This window comes from Copadichromis virginalis, linkage group LG4 (assembly GCF_057382275.1).
Source record: "Copadichromis virginalis isolate Kocher_CV1m ecotype Utaka linkage group LG4, C_Virginalis_male_GT1.1, whole genome shotgun sequence".
NCBI classification, from domain to species: Eukaryota; Metazoa; Chordata; class Actinopteri; order Cichliformes; family Cichlidae; genus Copadichromis; species Copadichromis virginalis.
The window spans coordinates 1,322,279-1,338,747 of NC_140621.1; the positions used below are offsets into that span (position 1 = coordinate 1,322,279).

At 44.5% G+C, this 16,469-nt stretch overlaps 1 protein-coding gene across 4 annotated transcripts; it reads left to right on the forward strand.

The window, feature by feature from the left end:
- Positions 1-311: 311 nt before the first annotated feature.
- slc16a6b (solute carrier family 16 member 6b) lies at positions 312-10,568 on the forward strand. Of its 4 annotated transcripts, none has more exons than XM_085453058.1 (6): positions 312-336; positions 3,810-4,057; positions 5,482-5,625; positions 6,377-6,505; positions 6,594-7,511; positions 7,591-10,568. In XM_085453058.1, exons 2-6 carry the CDS (start codon positions 3,826-3,828, stop codon positions 7,848-7,850), a joined length of 1,683 nt encoding a protein of 560 aa, XP_085309184.1. In that variant the 5' UTR covers positions 312-336; positions 3,810-3,825; the 3' UTR covers positions 7,851-10,568. The 4 variants fall into 4 exon arrangements, with proteins under 4 accessions (XP_085309184.1, XP_085309183.1, XP_085309187.1 ...); XM_085453057.1 differs by lacking the exon at positions 312-336 and adding an exon at positions 1,388-1,678; XM_085453061.1 differs by lacking the exons at positions 312-336; positions 3,810-4,057 and having other exon boundaries at positions 5,561-5,625; positions 6,222-6,505.
- Positions 10,569-16,469: the final 5,901 nt, after the last annotated feature.

Here is a 16,469-nt window from a genome sequence, read left to right on the forward strand (position 1 = left end):
CATTTTTTAATTTTTTTTTTTCAGTTTTTTCCCCAGTAAAGATGATTATTTGTAACATTATCACTGTAACATACATTATCAGTGAAGACAAATATTATCTGCTTCTTTCCAAATGTCCTCTTTGTGGTAACAGAGTTTTGGGTGACAACACGTTTCCTTCAAATCCTTCTGTGGGAATCTATTTTTCTTGGAGCAGGGTTGGCTTTGTCTGGGGTGTCCTATCAGATTTTAGGGCTGGACCTTGTCTTTCCACACCTCTGTATCACACATAAAAGTATTTCAGGTCAGGGCACCTCTTTCAAATAAGTCAAAGGATTTGTCACAGCTAAAAGAAAGGTGAGTTGTTCATTATTTATAACAAAAAACCGGCAAAAATAATGCTGATACTCATCAACCATCCTGAAATGTGAGTGGTTAAATCATAACTAAAAATATCTAGTGTATCTTGGAACTGCTTGGCAGTTTTTTCACAGCAGTTTTACTTTTTCATTATTCAAGTTTTACTTGAGTAGTGGAAAAAACCGAATGATTAAAAATATCAGGATGTTCTCTTTGTCTTTTATGCTTCCACCAGTACCAACCACAGTTTGTGGGTCGGTCAGAGGCGTGCAACATTTATGCATTACTAACTAAATGAGGACTATTTATCAAATATCTGCTGAACTAGAAAGCTGCGTCCCTTCTACTGATTAAGAGTCGAACAGGTTTGTAGTTATTGTAGTAATCTATAAATGTTCTAAGCTCGTGGTGCTGAGTTAATGGTGAAGAAACAAACACGTGTGGGAAGAAGCCTTTCGGTCCTCTGATGCTCGTATTTCTTCTATTTGCCTCAGTTTGTTGACCATATACATTATAACACGACTGTCTTATTCGGAAAACCAACACACACACACACACACACACACACACACACACACACACACACACACACACACACACACACACACACACACACACGGACCTCCAGCCCGACTGGTACAAACCTCCTCCCAACTGGAATAAACCTGTTTGTGGCAGCCGCGCGCTTCGTGGGCTTGTAGCGCGCGCCATGATTCGCAGGGATGTGCGATAAAAAGCGTGTGTGTCACACGAGGGAAGCTTTATGTGAGAGTACGCGCCATTTAAAAGCCCTTCATGTGCAGCGCTGTTGATGACTTGCTAGATGTGGAGTGTTAAACCGATAAACACTGACCGTGGGCTCGTGTTTCGTGGTGATTTATTTATGGCTGTGAATCTCAAACGTACCCTCCAACGCACCTCATCCACTAGGAACAATTAGCTCAGTCTGCAGCGTTGTTTTTCACGCTACCGGGCGCGGCGCCGGTCTGCAGGCACTACGCGACGTTCTGTGTCGTCAGTTATGTTGCACGAGGAACCTTGCGCGTTCACGAAGTCCAGACCTGCGCGCCCGCGTTTGAATACCGGCTTGAGCCGGTAAAGAGCTGCCAAAGCAGGCAGGAAATCATCCGCTGAAGACAAAAAGTGCAGCTCCCTGAGCCTGGACGCCTTTGTGTCTAAGCCGGACCACTTTCATCCTTCACATATTGTTTGCAATACGTAGATATTACAGTCTGAGACAGGTTCCGCCCAGTGTTCGTCCAGACAGCCCCACTATAATGATCATGAGATAGGAGAACTTTGCTCCATCACACGGCTGTCCTCCCTCACTGCTCTGGAGGTAAGTCCGACCTACGTTGGTCCGTCCGGCGGTAGGATGCTGTCGAGCCTCGGGTGCTGAGAGGTGCGGTACAGCGGTAGCGCCTAATGTTAACATTTTCTAAGGTTTATTATCTGAACTATACTTTACTGACGTATTTATTATTCTATCAAAGGCGCACAGAAATCACTTCAAGACTCGAATGAAGCGACATTATTAGAAACCTTTCACAGTTAATAGCAGCAGGAGTCAAGAAATAACTTCTGCGCTGTGTTTTAGTGGGTAAGAAAGCCCACGGACGCGATATATTGACATCATCCTTCCTCTGCACTGCGGATATGTCGAACACAGGCAGCCCTAACGGATACCGCGTCAGTATTTAGGCCGTATCTTTTTCATACTGTGTAGCTTTTTACTTTTAAAGTTGGCAGAGGCAGCTTTCATTATTCTACTGTCCATATTTAGTGTGTGTCTAATAATCTGTACACTAATACTTGTTTAAGGTCGGAACCATCCTGTCATTCTCGGTGTTCTGATTATTTTATTAATGATTCAAAGATGGTGAGAAATTCTGATCACATGCTCCCACAGTACTACCATATCATCACAATACTTTATTAATCCCTAAGGAAATGATGTGGGTTACAGTTGCTCCAACACAGTAACAGGTTAAACTATTTAAACAAACAATATGTTACATTGTTGTCAGTTTCCAGCAGATCTGTGATGTGTATGCACCTCAGTGTTGTACTTAAGCATAGTAGTGTTGAACCAGAATGATTTTCTAAGCTGCCATTTCTGTTTTTAGGACATCAAGTGAGACTTTTTTCTTTTTAAATCTGACGTTACAGAAAAAATAATAATGCCTGAAAATCAATGTTGCTACCGATCATTGAAGAAAACTTTTTAGTTTTGTTCTCCATAAAAACCAGTGGTGTTACGTAGATATACTGGAAAGGGTTCAAATATAAAGAATCATAATTCATTTTAGCTATGTATATTTCAGGCTGTGGGAAAGAATATTAATAAATAATATCTTTACATCAGTTTTGGGAAAGGTGGATTTTCAGGCTCATCTAAGGGTTAATTTCATGACTGACACATTCGTTTGTTTGTTACATTGTTAATGGTATTACAGGTGTAGTTGTTCTCAAACCTGGAAAGCTTCGTGTTTTTAAGGAAAAGTTGACTTTACTTTAAATCAAAGTTTGTTGCTTGAAGATTTTCAGGTTAAAGAATAAATGCAGATAGTTTCTGCATCGAGTAGTGTAGACTTGAGTTGCAGTTTTCATGCTAGGACTTAATATATTCACACTGTTAAACAGACCAAACATTGTTAAATTGGCAGTTAATTAGAGATAACTATATTTTTAATACCCGTGAACCAAAACATCTGTAGTTGTATAAGAAAATGGTGTATTAAATTTGTGACATTAAAAATCAGTTTTATTAGTTAAAAATGTTTATTTTAACTTTTTAACTTGTGATTTCAGTGTGAGTTTGTTAGATGTGCATCAGAGTTGCACAAAGCAGATGAGGGAGTTAACTTTCAGGGTAAAAGACCTTGTGCAGACAAAATGCTGCCTGAAAACACTCCTGGTTTGATTTTTAAGTGTGCAAAGAATGGAATAAGAGTGTGTCAACATGAAAGACATGCATCGCACAGGCTGTTCTAAACTCAACCCACTCGAGTCTTACCCTGGCTTTTACAGTAAAGAGCCAATTTAAAAATAAGTGACCACCTTAGTTTGTCTTCTAAACAATGCAAAAGCAGAGATTCAGCATTTTTACAAAATTGTAGTTTAATATTTAAATTTCTTTATTCCAGTGAAATCAAGCGGGTAATTAAATTTGTTATCTCTTATTCTCTTTGTGTAGTACATCTGACAAAGGAAGTGGTTTCACTGAGGTATATGGAGTGGGCTTATGTTAAATGGACTAGTTACTTTACGGTCAAAGTATTGGTTCTTCTTTATTAACCAGTGCTATTTCTGTTAAATGTGCCCGACTTGGTGCTCAGCAGCAGCAAAGGGCTGTTTTTATTTAAAACATCTCTGCTTCTGCTGAAGTCCTGCTGCTGCCAAATGGCCCAAAATCAGCAAATTCACCTTTGACCTCCAATTATAACTGTTTTTTCCATCTCTTCCTGCAGGTGACTTGGTTTAGCAATGAAGATACCCAATGTCCAAAGTTGTCTGGGTCCAAACATTTACCCAGAGGTCCCCGATGGTGGTTGGGGCTGGGTTGTGGCTCTGGCTTTTTTCCTAGTGGAGGTCTGCACCTATGGGGTCATCAAGAGCCTGGGTGTCTTCCTCCAGGATCTGATGGAAGAGTTTGGGGAGAGCAACAGCCGTGTGTCGTGGGTCATTTCCATCTGTGTCTTCGTTTTCGCCTTCTCTGGTCAGTCTCTTCTCCTGCACTCTTTAAGTTTTTAAGAGACTTTGTGCATGCAGACAAATTGAATGTAAGACAAAGCCAGGAGGTAGTGTCAGGGCCCATTTCCTAACCTTCCTGTTTCTTAAACCTTTACAAAGCGTGTCCCAGCAAACACAGGGCAAGAGGCAGGGCACACCCTGGCCAGCCAGTTGCAGAACTAACGAATGCTTTAATACTATTATACAAATAATATCTAGATAGATCGGAAAAATGGCCCTTGTGTTGTTCAGATTATAGATGATGGAGATATGGACTCAGGGCTGGACTGGCCATCGGGCATACATTTGCCCGATGGGCCGCTCTTGATTTGTCGTTTTTATGGGCCGATGGGGTTTTATTTCTTTTTCTCATTTTTTACGGTATAAATGAACGGTGGTGGATTGGCCAGTTGGTCATGATCAACTCTGGGCTGGACCAATTACAGCCGAGGAGGTCGAACTAAAGTTGAGGTGAAAAGGAACGCGATTTGTCCCGTACTACTTCAGCTAGAAAGTTGCTAATTCAATCATGAAACTGATCAATGATCAGCTGATCGTCTCTCTCGTTTGTTTATCGCCCACTTTGTGCCAGAAAGAGGAAACCAGCGGATGTCGCGCTAAACAACAGCAGCACGTTTAAGCTTGATCAGCTGTTGTTAGAATTTATTTAATATTAATTTCTAGTATCAGCTGATGTTTGCTGGAGCCACAGCTGTAAAGCTGCTGGTCATGATGTCAGTTTGGATATGTGGTGAGAGGGAAACATGAAGATGAAACCAGGAGATGTCCTTACTGAATCATCAGAGCTGTGATGAAGAAACAGGTTTACCTTTTAGGTGACATGGATGAGTTGAAGTTATGAACTGTTTCTGAGAGACAAATAACACCAGGATCCTTTTCTAAGTAGCTGACAGCTGGTAACTGTGCAGGGGCGGGTCTAGCAAAGTGTTGCCAGAGCTCATGTATTGGTCCAACATGTCTTTCTCAGTAACAGACTTTCAGTAGATATAATTTCTGAGAAAGGCCCAGAGCTCTTTGGAAAGCTTTCTATGGGGCACTACGAGCAAAGATTAATATAAACTCTTTCCATTTCCATTTCACCACAATCCAGGTATATGTAATTATAAATTAGGTTGTTTTATATTTTTGCTAACTACTGTTTAGAATACCAGAATAAGGAGGATGGTGTAGGTTTAAGTTTATTATAAAGGCTTTATGGCTTTTCCTATAATACCATGGTGGGCCGGTCATTAGTCAAAATGCCCGGGCTGATTTTTTGTCCCAGTCCAGCCCTGTATGGACTCCATATCAGGAAGGATCAATTCTTGGCCCCCTCCTGGTATTAGACTTTGCCTATGATGCGTATCACAATACATAACAATACATTGCTGTTGTGATTTTCATCCTCAGCTCCGCTGTCGACAATGCTGAGCAACCGCTTTGGCTATCGACCTGTGGTCATGACGGGAGGCTTCCTTATTAGCCTGGGAACTATCACCTCTGCCTTTACCAGCTCCGTCACTGAGATGTACATTACCACTGGGATTGTAGCAGGTACTAAAAAGACACAAGCTTTTCCACACCTCTGTGTCTGTTTTTGTCACCACAGTGTGCCGTTTACTGAGCTTTACTTTTGCAGATGTGTTTGTCTTATTTAACACCCTGTGAATTCTTTGACTTGATCTAAAGGGACTCCTAGCAGTGTGAGCAACAAAATCTGCTACAATGTATTTCTTCCACAACTGTGCAATGAGTGAGAGGTGAACGGCCTCTCCCAAACACCATCCAGTCAGGTCTACTCTGATGTCTTAGCTGTCCAGGACTGACAGAACAGAGCAGAACAGGAAAGTAAAATAGTTCCCAAAACACAAATTGTACTTTGGGATCAGGTGTAATAAAACTGAAGCAAGTGAAGACAGAGCAGTAAATTGACTTAACCAAAGTGACAGATTGAATGACGAACCAGTTGGTGGAGTGAAATGTCATCAAGGCACATTAACTTGCTTTTTTCTTGGACAGAAAGCACTGCTAGCTCTCCCACCCTAATGACCATGTCGGCCTGTGAAGTGGACTCCAGCTAACTTGGCAACTCCTTCTCTCTCCCCCATCTCTCTTTTTTTTGTCTTTACATGCCTTTTGTCTTTCAGCAGCAGCTGTAGCAAACCCGAGTCATCACAAGCAGCCTACCATCTTTGACAAAGGAGTGGCCTGACACCCTGAATCTTTGACCCACCCCCCTAGCAGTGTTCTACCATGCGGACCAGTGGCTGTCATGTCCCCTTTTTCTCTTCTCCTTTCTTTACAGGCCTTGGCTACTGCCTCAGCTTCCTCCCCACTATCACCATCCTAGCCCAGTACTTTTCTGGACGGCGAGCGCTCGTCACCTCGATGGCTTCTTCAGGAGAATCTGTTGCTATGTTTGTATTTGCCCCAGGTAAGTGATAAAAGAGCCTTTACATCAGAAATGGCTTGTGACCTATATTCTGATTGTTCTTCTCCTCGTACCTCCCATTTTTCCACAGCTTTCACTACACTGAAGGAGCATATTGGCTGGCGCTTCTGTCTAGTGATTCTAGGTATAATTCAAGCATCTGTGATTGGCTGTGGGGTTCTCCTTCGTCCAATCGTCATCGAGGAAGAACCTTTAAAGAAACATGATGACGAGACGCTCTCCGTGAAAGAGATGCAGGCTGTTTACGAGCTGGAAAATGAACAAACCAGAACCTCCATCAGTTCGGACATCTCCCAAGGTTCACAGGACTCTGGTGTCACCTCCCTGTCTGCCTCAAATGTAGACCTGAGAAATGCAGAAGGAGAAACCAAAGCTCTGATGGAGTGGAAGGACAAAGTGCCGGACAAAGACGGTGAGGACATATCACTGTCCATTCCTTCTGCTCAAGTCAGTGAGGACAAGGGGGAACTGGCAGAGCTAGATAGGGGCCCTGTAAGTTCCACAGGTTCCAAACTTCTGGACTTCTCAGTCCTTAAAGACCCTGGCTTCATCTGTTACTCCCTTTTCGGTCTATTCGCCACTCTTGGCTTCTTTGCGCCACAGCTCTACATCATTGAACTGAGCAAAAGCAGGGGTGTGGAATCCACCATGGCCTCCTATATGCTGTCTGTGATGGCTGTGGCTGACATCTTCGGCCGCTTGCTCATCGGAGTGGTGCTAAACAAAGTCCGATTCAGAAAGACCTTGGTGTTGTTGGGGTGTGTGGTTCTGATGAGCTTGGTTCTGGTGGCCTTCACTATCGCGTGGGAGTTCTGGGGTTTGGCAATCTGCTCCGGCTTCTTTGGCTTCATCATGGGCACTGTGGGCTCCACGCACATTCCCATGCTGGCTGAAGAAGATGTCGTGGGCATCGAGAAGATGCCGTCATCTGTGGGAGTGTATGTTTTCATTCAGAGCTTTGCTGCACTTGCTGGACCACCGCTGGGAGGTATGAGCGCCTACTTCTTCGGTTTGATTTAACACATCTCTGGGTATAAAGTCTTAACAGCTGTCTAATTTTTCCCCAGGTATGCTGGTGGACATCACTGACAACTATGGTGCTGCTTTCTACTCCTGTGCAGCAGGCACAGGTCTTAGTGCCATCTGTCTGGCTCTGGTTGGCCCTGCCAAGTCTAGAACGTGCCAAAGAGGGAGCAGAGTCCAAGAGAATGCAGAAGAGGTGAAAATATCTCAGAATAGTGACCAAGCCGACTTTTTGGAGGTGGACTTGGCTCCAGAAGACAGTCCAGTTGGACAGGGTGGGGATCAGGACAGCTGCGTTATTTGAGCCCAACCACAGCGTGGCATCACAATGGACAGAAGTGTCAACCAAACAAGTGCAGATGTACTGCAGGAGGCGTCATTGCCACAAACACCAGTGACGGCTGGAAAATCTCAGGTGTCGCATTTCCACTTTTCAGCAAACTTGAAATTCACTTCTTCCAGTGAAGAAAACAATCTTACATGAGACCAATGAAACATCCGTGAGCACATGTCCACACTTTTCTGTCTGTTTAGGGTAAAACCTTTCTTTTGCAATGTGTGACTTGTATAGAGAACTGCTATCATGATGTAACTCCGGGTTTAGCCTCTGTTCTGTGAGCTTTAGCAATGCAACCATCCAGCAACGTTTCATGAAAAGAGAGCGCATCGACTCTTAACACTTCAAGAAACCTTCATGTTGATCACTTTGTGAATATAGTAAAAACTACAGGTTCCATTTGGTAAAACCGGCCTGGGTACATCTTTGTAGCTGTGTCCCAAAACCTATGTCGCATCCTTCGGAGGCCGCATTTGAAGGCTGAATATGTCCAAATGCAGCCGGAAATGGGTCCTTCATTTCCCCGGATTTGAAGGGCGTGTCCTTCATGCCCCAACCTATCCCAGAATTCATAGCCCAGCCAATTCCAGTTTTCAACAATGGCAGCCGCTACTAAGTTTTAATATTACTCTTATTATTCTTTTTGGGTCACAAAATAAACTTTGAGCATATTTTCAGGCGAGAAAGCAGCCTTTTAAACTTCAAATATCAGTTCGGTTTATCAAGACACCACATATTTGCAAATGCGCTCCGACGTTTTCAGAGATGTCTGTTACCCACCAGCTCGATAGCTGACCGGGAGGTCAAGGGTCACTAGAGCCGGTGAGAACACCGGACTCCCGGCACATTGTTTTCAAAAACGACTACTCAGGTTAAACATGATATATATGTCGCTTAGATAACTTAAAATGTTATTGTTTGGCTTTGTGTTTTATTTGTTCCTGAGTAAATCGGTTTGGCTGAGATTAAATTTGTAGTTGTCACACAGCTGAATAAACGTCAAACGTCAAAGTGTGAGACAGTCGAGAGTTTACTCCAGTGTCCTGTCATATTTTAGATAGCAAGGAGCAGATGGCCGAGTTTATTAAACTCCACCGAGACCGCGGCGACGTAAAACTAAAGGCTAGACCGTCCAATTTCACAGCCTCGCACTTACGGCCTTCTCGGTCTTTGGAGGACCCGGCCCACGTAGACTGCAAAGGACGGGTCCTTTGAAGGATGCAGCCTAGGAATTGGGACACAGCTCATATCATTGGTTTTGTCTGTGTTTCGAAACCTCACTAGATTAGCTTACATTTAATAATTACTACTTAAAATTTTTTCCAAGCCACATGACCAGTGGTTGTTCCAAAGCTTAGAACCAGACCAAACGTTCTCCTTCTTACTTGAGCTCTGTATTAAGGGCCAGTACATCCGCCGCAGTGGTCGCTTCACTCGCCGCCACAGCCTTGTCTCACAGTCAGTTGTATTTCAAAACCAGAAGCCAAGACTTCATCGAGTGTTTTATTGCAAAGTTTTTTTCCACACTTGTTTTTTTTCTACCTGATCCAACATCTCAGCTTCTGTACTGGAATATGATTCAAATGGCGGTTCAAAGCGACCCGATCCCAGCTGCAGCAGGCGCAGTGCACAAAGTTACAAAAAGCAAGAGGTGCACGGCTGGCCAAAGTGCCGCAAAGATTCTGTCACGTGACACGTGATGTCATAATTGGTGCGTGACACAGCGAGGATAACGGGGGCATTCGTTTCTGCTAACGTTGGCTCGATGTGCCTGTCTCGGGAAAGGAGCTGCGTTGTTAACTTTCCCATGTTCACACAAACTGTTCTCATGATCATTCCTGCTGAGCACAGGTTTTTGGACCCATTCTTGATGCCCACATGATAGGGTCACTTCAGAAAGTTGGAACTTGCTCCTCGTGGCTTTAAACATCACTGATGTGTCTGTATGAAGGACGATTTCCAGAAATGCAGTTCTGCAGTCTCAACACAACGCCCGGCTCCTCTCTGATGGTTTTATGCACATTCATTTAACTTATTTTTAATCGACTGCTTTCTCACATGATGTTATCCATAGCAACACTGCAAATACAGCAGCAGTGTTCCCTGATAGGTTGGCTGAACTGAAGCACCAGCTGGTCTGTGCATCTGGAGCCTTGAATGATGGAAAAGCTGCAGATTGTGGGATTAAGTTATGATGAGAATCAGCACCACTTCACATCCCTAATTGTGCTTTGTGTAAACGTGTTGTCCTTATATTATCATGTTATGATCCTATTGATGTACTGTAGAATTACACATGAGGCCAGTGGTGATACAGCAGAAGTGAAGGTTTACAGTGTTTTTTGTTTGTTTGTTTTTGGCCAGTGTCACGGTTGATGAAATGCAAAGTGCACAGTGTATGTATGCAAAGCTGTGACTGACAGATTTGATTGGAGACAGACGTTCGTTGAAGCGCCTCTCCCTTCGTTGTGCAGGCTCACATTGTCTCTACACCCATCGCAGCCTGACTTGAATACTTTAATCACTGTATCCTTTTTATTTAAAGTGTTTTGGATGTTGATTGAATCTATTTTTTACCTTTCTTCTGTTTAGGTCATTTTTTTAATCTGAGTACAAAGCAGGGTCCTGCCTATTCAGTGCTGTATCGCTCTCATGATATATTTTCCAAATAAAGCCTGAAACATCTGTGTGTAGGGTTTGCATTTTTTAAATAATTATATGTTAATCATCTTTTCATTGATCAAAAAGAACAATTAACAGAAACTGATAGTTGTGATCATAACACACACAAAAAACAGCAAAATCAATTACACGTCATATCCAGGTTAATATTTTCTTCCTCATTTCTCCAGCAGCATCTTCATCAGCTGCCTCGTTTTTGGCCACGTCCTCATCAGAGAAGTTCATACTCCTGATAAAGTCCATAAATATCTCCATGTACATTTAAGAGTGTGTTTGCTCACCCTTCTAAACAGAAGTAATGTTTCTAATGGTGAGTTGGAGATATGTTCAGATTTGCGTCTTAGCTCTGCTCACCTGTGGACCCTGGTGTGTATTTAAGCCTGTTTTATTCCATCACTTGTTGCGATCCCTCAGTGTTGTGTGTTTGATCAGTTCCTTACGCTCTAGTTCCTCCTTAGTTTACACACAAGCTCAGCAATAAGCCGTGAGTTTAATTCTGTTCTACATTTAGATTTCCTGAGGCGTCAGATTTCAGCTATGACTACAGTTGTGTCTCCCAAACACACTGAAGCTAAACTGCACACCAAAACCACTTACCAACAAACAACTTGCGTCATGGTTGGAAATGTGCTTCTACTGTTGCGCTGCACCATCCATCAGAAGGAGGAATGCTGGCTATAGGATCATCTACCCATGAAGATAAGTGTTGTTGTTCTTGCATGATTTGTGTTACTAACCCAGGAAACACAACCTGAAAACCCTTTGGCCATGTCATGATGGACTTCACTGAAATCAACGCTTCTGAGTTTCCCTGATGGTCAGAGATACCGTCGTCTCCCACCATATGTGTGATGTAAAACCCGGTGATTGGGGCTAAACTGCTCAGGAGGAAGCACTGGCAGCGACCCTCCTAAGGGCTACTCATCATGAATACCACGGTCAGAATTGGTGAGAGGGCCAACTGGATCCATGGCAGCTCCTGCAGGAGAATCCCATCAGCACCAGCTGTTCCCTACAGAACAGCACCTGATACCTTTGAGTGTGCACTTATGCTGCTCAGGTGCTGGTGTACCACAGGTCCCTGAGAATACACGTGCATGAGCCACATCCACACCAGAGATGACATGAGTGACAGGCTTGTCTGACATAGAATAGAATAGAATTCAACTTTATTGTCATTGCACATGCACAGGTACAGGGCAACGAAATGCAGTTTGCATCCATCCAGAAGTGCTTTAGTGATATAGATATATTACAATATATATTAGCAATAATATAGATATTAGGGGTGCAACGATACACAAAATTCACGGTTCGGTTCGGTTCGATACTTTGGTGTCACGGTTCGATATTTTTTCGATACAAAAAAAATGTTCATGCCTTTTTAATTTGTCATTTATTAAAATTATAAATATATATTTTAACTCAAAAATACAGTTTTTAAATTTAACCCTAACCCTTGTGCGTGTTTTTTATTTTGACAGCGAATGCGCACCTGCGGACCACTTATGTGCAGCCCTGGTTATTTAGCTCATCATTTAGCTTGCTGCGGGAGATTTCACTTGTCATGTTTGCATAGTAAGCTAACGATTAATAAGATGATGTCAGAGGAATTGGTGCGCAAATTATCATCACTCACAGATCAGTGCTGTCGCTCTCTATACACAGTTTGCACGATTGCAAAGTGAAAGCAAAAAAACAAGCGCAAATTCAAACGCGACTTCAATATGTCACATATTGACAGTGGCTCACCGATGCCAATGACATAATTGCCCAGCTACATTTCTGAAAGAATGCAAAAGCATTGACATATATTTTTCCTTCCTACAATAGCCCGACGGGCAGGGAAGAGATAGATTTTGGTAGCCCGACTGAAAAAAATCGCTAGCCCCAGGACGTCAGGCTAGCGATATTGCAAGCCCTGTATCTGATTGAGGAATCATGCATCTTTGGAAAAGAGAGTTTATTACAGAGAAATGTCTCTTTCCAAAATAAAAGCTATACTATCCGCTTCTTCTGGGCTATATTCTCAGCAGCATAAGGAGAATCATGTGCTAACAGCTGTCTAAATGACTCGGCTAAAGTTAGTAGCATGCTTGTTGTTTTTGTCTTTGCACTAGGATGATGTCGGTGTAAATGTGCAGTCATATTCGTTGTGTTCCCACTAGTGCTTTCAGGTTAATCTCGTTGAAATGACCTTAACGCCACAACACGGAAAATCTCCGTTAACGAGCTACCGCCGATCGCCCCGTGCATGGGGCTAGACGGCCAACACGTTAACGAGCTAACTGCGCTAACACACTAGTTCCCACCCATGTAATTGAGCATTGCATGGCACATCCAACATACTGTTTTACTTTAGTCCATGACTCGCTTACCTTCAGGGTCATACGTCACATGAAAACCAAAATAATTCCAAACGCCAGATCTGAATGAGGGTGGGGGAGGTGCCCTGCGCTCTTCCTTCTGACTATGCTGTCTGTGTTGAGCGCTCAGTGGATCTGCGCTCGACAGTGCAGCCTAGGCGGAGTAGTCGAACGCAGATTCACTGAGCGCTCAACACAGACAGCATCGTCAGAAGGAAAGTTGATAAAATAAATTACAAATGTTGTATTGTTCGATACATATGCGTACCGAACCGAAAGCACTGTATCGAACGGTTCAATATCGATACGAATATCGTTGCACCCCTAATAGATATGTGAGTATATTACAGAAATGGGTCTATTATGGTATGTTATAATGTACACGGTATGAAGTATATTGTGAATATTCTATAACTATAAGTATGTACAGGCTGTAGTGAGTACAAGCTATGTACAGGCTATGAACAGGATATAAATATGAAAAACTATACAGAATATGAAATAAATAACTTTACAGAATCTGAGATATACAGCTATACAGAAATGGGAACTATGCAAGTTGTAAACAGTTGTAGGATTAAAAATTATCGTATGTACAGAATGATTATTTACACAGAGCTATACAGCAGTGCAGTTAAGATAAGTGAGGGTGTGGATAATTCTACAGAGGCTATATAAAGTGCTGGTGGTTGTGAGTGGTGGTTCAGTCCATGTTATTATTGTGTGTTTGAGGGTACAGTTGTCCATTGTGGGTGTGTGTATGTTCAGTCCATGAGTTTAATGTGGGTCAGATGTCAGGAGGCAGAGTTCAGGAGTCTGACAGCTGTGGGGAAGAAGCTGTTCCGGTACCTGGAGGTCTTAGTCCGGAGGCTCCTGTAGCGCCTCCCAGAGGGCAGGAGGGTGAAGAGTCCATGTGATGGGTGACTGGGGTCTTTGATGACTTTCCCAGCTCTTTTCAGACACCGCTTCCTGTAGATGTCTTTTATGGCAGGAAGTGGTGCTCCGGCGATGCGCTGGGCAGTTTTCACGACCCTCTGCAACGCCTTCCGGTCCGAGGCAGAGCAGTTCCCGTACCAGACTGTTATACAGTTGGTCAGGATGCTCTCGATGGTGCAGCGATAGAAGTTCACCAGGATGTCTTAGGACAGGTGGTTCTTCCTCAGAGTCCTCAAGAAGAAGAGGCGCTGGTGAGCCTTCTTGACCAGCTTGGAGCAGTTGGTCGTCCAGGTGAGATCCTCGGAGATGTGGACTCCCAGGAACTTGAAGCTGCTCACACGCTCCACAGCCGTCCCCTTAATGTGGATGGGTGGATGTGGGTCAGCATTCCTCCTGTAGTCCACGATGAGCTCCTTGGTCTTCTCGGTGTTAAGCAGCAGGTTGTTTGTGTCGCACCACTCAGCCAGACGATCCACCTCCTCCCTGTAGGCGGCCTCATCGTTGTCACTGATGAGGCCATCAGTCCTCTGATGTGTTTTGTTATTGTTGTCATTCTTATGTGTGCTTGGTTCGACCTGTCTCCTGTGTCCATCCCTACATTGCTTTAAAAAACAAACAAAAACAAAACAAAACATGGCAAACTGTTTGGTTGTGCACACGTGTGTGACTGAATTCCTTCTTGCAAAAATAAAACTCTCAAAAGATAACTATCAGTTGACTTCTTTTATTTAATGCTCTAAATTTCCTCAACGATTCCTGTTACATGAATGAAGCTCAGCTTTACTTTTACAGCCTGCAGGTGTTTTTGGCTAAGATGAGTTTGTTCACGGCTTCAGGGTTTTTTTTTTTTTTTAGCAGGTAACAGTTTTACCTTCTGGGCTGCGGGGTAGCTGTAGCTCAGGAGGTCGAGGCATGATACTGACCCCATGTTGCATCGATTGGAATGTGAATACGTGTGAATGTTGACTAGTCATGATTACGTCAACTATCAAAATCGTCGACGACTGATTTAACAGTCGACGCATCGTTTGAAGCTTTGCAAGATCCCAAAAGACGCAGAAATAAGTAGTAGGATTTAAGAGTGTAATAACGGACAAACAGAAGATGGCAGCACTGCATGTACAAGGATGCCAGCTGGCGTTAAACCCCGAAGAAGAAGCAGCTGTGTCCGGTATCGTAGCTGTGTCCAAATTCAGGAACTGCATCCTCCTGTGCCCGCATTAGTAGGCCGATTACGTTACAGCGACACGACGAAGACTGTCCAAATTTGAAGACTCCAACAAATGCGCCCTTCATGTCCCCAGATTTGAAAGAGGGGTCCGGTGTATACTTCGTGGCCCAACCTATCCCAGAATTCATAGCGCGGCTCAGGCAATTCCAGTTTCCAACAATGGCGGCAGCTAGTTAGTTTTAATATTACTCTTATTATAGGGGTCGGGTGCATTGTGTGCCGGGTGGCGGCCAGGAGCGGAGGCCCTGGCGGACTGACCCCCGGCTGCCAAGACTGGCAATAGGGACATGGAATGTCACCTCTCTGGTGGGGAAGGAGCCTGAGTTAGTGCGTGAGGTTGAGAGGTACCGGCTAGATATAGTCGGGCTCACCTCTACACATGGCTTGGGCTCTGGAACCAGTCTCCTGGAGAGGGGCTGGACTCTGTCTCAGTCTGGAGTTGCCCTTGGTGAGAGGCGGCGGGCTGGGGTGGGTATCCTAATATCCCCTCGGCTTGCTGCCGGTACGTTGGGGTTTTTCCCGGTGGACGAGAGGGTTTGTTCCCTGCGCCTTAGGGTCGGGGAACGGGTCCTGACTGTCATCTGCGCTTATGCGCCGAGTGGCAGTTCAGAGTACCCAGCCTTCTTAGAGTCCCTGGGGGGGGGTGCTGGAAGGTGCTCCACCTGGAGACTCTGTTGTCCTGCTGGGAGACTTCAATGCTCACGTGGGTAACGACAGCGAGACCTGGAGGGGCGTGATTGGGAGGAACGGCCTCCCTGATCTGAACCCGAGCGGTGCTCTGTTATTGGACTTCTGTGCTAATCACAGTTTGGCCATAACGAACACCATGTTCGAACATAACAGTGTCCATAAGTGCACGTGGCACCAGGATGCTCTAGGCCGTAGGTCGATGATCGATTTTGTAATCGTATCAGCAGACCTGCGACCATATGTTCTGGACACTCGGGTAAAGAGAGGGGCTGAGCTGTCAACTGATCACCACCTGGTGGTGAGTTGGATCAGGTGGCGGGGGAGGACGCTGGACAGACCTGGTGCACCTAAACACGTAGTGAGGGTGTGCTGGGAACGTCTAGCAGAGGCCCCAGTCCGCGAGATCTTCAACGCACACCTCCGGCAGAGCTTCAACAGCATTCCGAGGGAGACTGGGGACATTGAGTCCGAATGGACCATGTTCAGCGTCTCCATTGCCGAAGCTGCTGCATTGAGCTGCGGCCGCAAGGTGGTTGGTGCCTGCCGTGGTGGTAATCCCCAAACCAAATGGTGGACACCAGAGGTGAAGGGAGCCACTAGGCTGAAGAAGGAGTCCTATCGGGCTTGGTTAGCCTGTGGGACTCCGGAGGCAGCCGACAGGTATCGACAGGCCAAGCGGAA

Bases quoted from the DNA above. Each gene is read 5' to 3' on its own strand.
- slc16a6b (XM_085453058.1), top strand. From the start codon at position 3,826: ATGAAGATACCCAATGTCCAAAGTTGTCTGGGTCCAAACATTTACCCA. The intron at 4,058-5,481 runs GTCAGTCTCTTC...TTTCATCCTCAG, and splicing joins CTTCGTTTTCGCCTTCTCTG to CTCCGCTGTCGACAATGCTG. The intron at 5,626-6,376 runs GTACTAAAAAGA...CTTTCTTTACAG, and splicing joins TACCACTGGGATTGTAGCAG to GCCTTGGCTACTGCCTCAGC.